A 5,328-nucleotide genomic window follows, 5' to 3' on the forward strand; every position below is an offset into this window, starting at 1 on the left:
AGGTGTACCACTCCAGAAGCACTGTACAATAGCTTTTTGGCGTGGTTGGAAAGCTACAAAGGGGGCGACGGCAGTCAAACCCTCTAGCTCTGCGGCGGTCAAGCAGAGGTTGGGCGGAACGGATAGGCCACCGAAAAGGTCGCATTCACCGCGAGCAACGGCAGCGAAATTGGTGCGGTGCTACAACTGCCAGTAGTATTCAACCCACCTCAGCACAGATTGACCAATGGAGAGGAAAGAGCGCTGCAGACAGTGTGGATCGGTGGACCATGAGTGGACGACGTGTCCCAAGAGACCGGCGACCGGTAGCGCGGCTGCACCCCATAAGGTAAGTCTTTTATTAAAGACCACCGATACCTTTGCTAAGGTGGCGTATGTGGGCGATCGTCCTGTAAATGCATATATTGATACGGGGAGCGAGCAGTCTATTCTTACGCTTGCGGCGGCTAGGCGATTGGCGCTGAGTAAGAGACGAAGGCGTCGGTGCTAAAGGGTTTTGGGGGCGGCCAAGCCGTGCCACTTGGAGAGGCGTGGTTCAAGGCAACTCTCGATGGCGTGGAGTTGGACATTAAGGCGTTGGTGGCCGATGTCGAAATGGCGCTGATCGAATTGCTGATAGGGCAGGCGGCCTTTAACACCCCTGGTGAAGATGGTGGTACGGGGTGGCAAGGCGTTGATCACGGACGAAAGCGATGTCAGCGTTTTCCTAGGGCGACTCGCCTTGGAAGCGGAGAGACCTGAGCGAGTTGAAGTCCGCTTGGCGGTAGATTTCATATGCCCACCACGTGCGAGTATGCACGGCGGTATACAATTATATCATTACATGGACAAAGCGTTTGTTGCAACCGATCGTCCAGATATGGTGACCATCGTCAACTACAGTGACCATTTCCTGCAGTGGAAGAAGGGGCAATTACTGGCGAGGGCGGAGTAGTACCTGGAGGATCGCGATATACAGGTGAATATACAGGCGGTGTGTGTTGATGATTTGGCAGGTGTGAACGTTGGCGGAGTGGATGGGAATCCAAAGGCAAAACTATTCGAGGTATTGCGGGCGAGAGCGACTGCTTTTCTGCGGGCGATCTAGATCTTGGTCTGACCCATTTGGGGGAGATTAAGGTTAGGCTAACGACCGACGTTCCGGTACACTATCGGCGGTACCGGCTGGCGTATGCAGAGAGGGCGATAGTGCGGGAGAAGGTGCAAGAGTTGTTGGAGGCTGGCGTAATAAGGGAGTCTCAGTCGGAGTATGCGAGTCCCATAGTGCTTGTACCTAAGAAGACACGCGAAGTACGCATGTGCGTGGACTATCGGGCGCTGAATGCGATAACGGTGAAGGATAGGTACCCTTTACCTCTTATAGCGGACTTATTGGACAAGTTAGCGGGCAAAAAGTACTACTCAACTCTTGATTTGGCGCAGGGTTATCATAGTTAGTTATCCCTACATACGCATCAACTCACAACTGCTATGGTTATTAGTACTACTTAGTACTTAAAGATAGATAGGTATATTTTGAAATTGTTGTGATACGAGTTGTGAAATATTTTTGGGGGTAAGGGCCAACAATTGTTTGGGGATGCAACAGGCAAAGTTCCCAGAATCTCAATAGGCGCCTATTCGAGTAGCTGCCACTCGTAATTGTACCAGCACTGTAGAAAATTGTGGCGATAGTAGGTAGTACTTTTGAAAATGGTGGAAATGTAGAACAAGTAGTATTAATCAGAAATGCGCCTAAGCGTTTAGATTTGTAGGCACTATATTAAGGAGGAAAAAGTGTTGTAGCTCGTATTGAAATTAGTAGTTCTTTTAATAATAATAATAATAATAGTGCCTTTATTGCAGTAAAAAGAGTTCTTTGTGATACAAAAATATGTAGAGGCGAAGTTCAGCGAATGCTGCTCTTCCACTTAACCTCTAGGTTTAATTACAACAAGTAATAAACTTTGCAACGTCAAACATAGATTAAATTTGCTGTACATGTGCGCGAGTCTTTAATGGGGTAGTAAACAATATAGAACAATAATGTAGATTGGTAACTTTTGAAAAAGTACACACAGATAAAATTTAAAATAAAAAAAAAATTATTAGTTGTATTACTTCGTAAGAGTTCTGGGTTGCGCCACTTATGTTACAAATTTTTCGACCGTTTTTTATCAGTGTGCTTCTTCGTGGAGTGACAACTCACTCGAAACAAGTAATTGCTTGTGAAATTACTGGACCATCAACAAATGGAGTGGATATGGAGAAACAGGCCTACTCGATCGGTCATAGGGCTGATCTGTCTTTGGTAGAAGGTTGGGAGGTTCACCTACGCTTGGTGGTGGGTGTTGTCGGTCTGCCTGTAACTCAGAATTAGTGATTTCTGGTCGCGGTAATGGTAAGGTAGGAATGGGTTCCGGGTTTTTAACTTGTTTAGTATTTGGTTGCATGTGAACCGTTTTGTCTTGAGAAACGCTTGGTTCCGAAACATTTGGTACATGGTTGTTCCGTGGCCTAATATTTGGACCACGGCTCCATTTTCCCAAAATGTAGATGAACTATAGTTTCGTGATTGTACTCGTTCTCCCAGACGTAATTTGGTTGTTACGATAGAGTCGTTTATTGATGGGATATCTCATTTTAAGCAAATCCAATCTTGTGCATAAATTCCGATTTAAGAAGATTTCTGCCGGAGTGTTATCACTGCTAAGTAATGGCGTTGCTCTGTAACGGAGTAGGACTTCCTATAGTTTTTGATGTAACGTTCCCTGATCTTCGTTCATGAAGATATCTTGCGACACCTTTTTTTAACCTTCCTAATACCAGGTCAATTTTAAAACACCTAGTACCAGGTGGGGCGAATTGTCGCCCCAGTGTTGTTTTTGCAGATTTAATACAAAATTAATGTTAAAATGATATAAAAGAGGGAATAATGTGAGATATAATAATTTTGAAAACGTTTTTAGTAATAACTATTACTAGAAATAATGTAAACATTTAAAAAATATAATTTTATTGAAATTTTTCTAATTTAAAAAAATCATTTACATTTATTACATATTTTTATAGTATTGCTGTGCGATGGACACACAATATTATTACATTTGTGACATAGTGATTGATATTTGCAATCTTTCTTCCTTGGGCAAATATGGCACCTTCCTTTGCTTTTTACTTTTGGTGGATTTGCGTCTTCTTCGGGTTCTTGTACATTGTGGTGATCTCCCAGTTCTTCCAATATATTCTTGATATTTTGCCGTGTGTTGATGGTTAGACGAGATTTGATTGTTGGATCGCTTATTCTTCTTTGTAAGTGAGGCTGTACAAGCCGTTTGCCCAATTCTAACAAAAACATCCTTCTTTTATCCAAATATTGGCGTTCCCATTCAGGGTTGAGATGAACCCACATCACGAAGGCATTTACTGCTGCAATGTCAATGATGTTCATAAATAACGTAGCTGGCCACCTTTTGGATTGTCTATTGCAGGTGTATTCGGCAATCATCTTATCCAGTGTATCTACGGCACCCTTTGTAGCATTGTAATGTGTTATTATCTCTGGTTTTCTTTTACTACCTTCGGAAATTGCAGAATCTCGATGTTCAGAAGATAATAGTATAACACTTTGGTTTACTTTTGGGACGTAAGACACCATTGTGATCTCCGGCTGGAATCCAAAAATTGAGGAATAAATTTCACGTTTTCGGGTAGGCATAAACTCAGGAGGAATGCACGTTTTATTCTTTCGTAGCGTTCCGCATAGTGTCATTTTTTTGTCGAGGAGATCTTCGACTAATTCCAATGAAGTAAAAAAGTTATCCGTCGTAATACCGTGACCAGGACTTAGAACGGATACCAAATCTAAAACTACTCTTCTTCCTTGGTCGCGTTCCGGAGTATTTCCTTGTTTCCCCAAATACACTTGTAAGTTCTTGCAATAAGCAGTATCAACATCTGCAAGACACCAGATTTTAATTCCATATTTTGCTGGTTTACTTTTCATGTATACTCTAAAGGGGCATCGGCCACGAAACGGCACTAATTGTTCATCAATTGTAAGATGAGAACCCGGGTTATAGTATTTTTGACAGTTATTTACAAACATTTCAAGCACGTTTCGAATAGGTGCCAGTTTGTCGTATTGCCTACGTTGTTCCCGCGTATCTTTATCATCAAACCGCATCCAGCTGGTTATTTGTGAAAATCTGGTCCGTGGCATTGTTGCAGAATATATCGGTCTCTTGAAACAATGGTCATCTTGCCATAGCATTCCCACAGGTTCTCGATTACTCTTCAACGCACCAGCGCATATCAGCAATCCAATATATGCGTAAATTTCAATTTCGTCAACGTCTTTGTAAACCATCGTCTTCCCAGCCCTAATGCGGTTTTCGACCTCAAAACGGCCTCGCTGATTTGTAAAAGTCACCAGGTCTCGCATAATATCTGCAGAAATAAACAATTTGAACAGCTCTATCATACTTGTGGATGGAGGTACGCTACGGTGAACACCGGCGGCACTTCTGATTACATTTTTTGACCGAATTCGTTTTCTTGCAAGAGGTGTCTTTAGCCAAAACGTTTCATCTTTACCGAACCATATCTCTTCTCCTTGTAGGTCAATATCCATCATTTCTTCATCATCAGTGGAATCGCCGGTGATCTCATCCCTTTCTTCTATGATGGTTTCTATGTTATCCTCCACTTCTGAACTATCATCAATAGGCTCCGCGTCTAAGTCGTCGTCCACGCAGTTATCATATTCCTCTAAAATTGATAACATTCACTAGGTTTGAATAATTACAAACTTTGCAATCACATTCAGTAATAGTTTCTTCAATTTACTCACCAGAATTCTGAGCAGCTGCTATCAACTGTACAATTTTTCTTGTTCTTGACGAAACTGTCGCCATTTTCAAAATACACTTTCAAAACTTTCTGTGGTCTTTTCACTTTGCTACCAAGGGCACAAATAAAACTTGGAAAAGGAAGTATTATGATTTATATACACCTTACATTGAGATATAATGACCGGGTCATTAGGTAATTGTTTCAATTATTATTTCAGATATCATTATAAATAAATCCACCTTTTCTTTCGGAAATGTATATGTAGATACAATAGGAAGGTAATGAGAAGATTAGTATTGTTTCCGCTAATGATGCTTTGAATGAATAGAAACTAATTAGGCCAAAATTCCAAACTGCATATACAACCCGAATGTGTAATTTCCATATCAGTAATTAAATAATCGTTAAATTTCGAAATAATTGTGGGCAATAATGATATTACAAATCACAGACACCAAATACCACGTGGGGCGATTACTCGCCCCACATGCAGTA

General features: G+C 41.6%; 1 protein-coding gene across 1 annotated transcript; it reads right to left on the reverse strand.

Moving 5' to 3' along the window:
* Positions 1-2,213: 2,213 nt before the first annotated feature.
* LOC116158707 (piggyBac transposable element-derived protein 4-like) lies at positions 2,214-5,118 on the reverse strand. The gene is made up of 3 exons (XM_031471538.1): positions 4,832-5,118; positions 3,158-4,749; positions 2,214-2,342 (listed from the first exon to the last, which is right to left on the reverse strand). The coding sequence occupies exons 1-3, from the start codon at positions 4,893-4,895 to the stop codon at positions 2,214-2,216; spliced, it is 1,785 nt and encodes a 594-aa protein (XP_031327398.1). The 5' UTR covers positions 4,896-5,118.
* Between the last annotated feature and the right edge of the window lie 210 nt (positions 5,119-5,328).

Source organism: Photinus pyralis, unplaced genomic scaffold, assembly GCF_008802855.1.
Source record: "Photinus pyralis isolate 1611_PpyrPB1 unplaced genomic scaffold, Ppyr1.3 Ppyr1.4_LG1, whole genome shotgun sequence".
Lineage (NCBI taxonomy): Eukaryota > Metazoa > Arthropoda > Insecta > Coleoptera > Lampyridae > Photinus > Photinus pyralis.

Bases quoted from the DNA above. Each gene is read 5' to 3' on its own strand.
- LOC116158707 (XM_031471538.1), bottom strand. From the start codon at position 4,895: ATGGCGACAGTTTCGTCAAGAACAAGAAAAATTGTACAGTTGATAGCA. The intron at 4,750-4,831 runs GTGAGTAAATTG...TATCAATTTTAG, and splicing joins AGCAGCTGCTCAGAATTCTG to AGGAATATGATAACTGCGTG. The intron at 2,343-3,157 runs GTAAAAAGCAAA...TCTGAGTTACAG, and splicing joins AAGACGCAAATCCACCAAAA to GCAGACCGACAACACCCACC.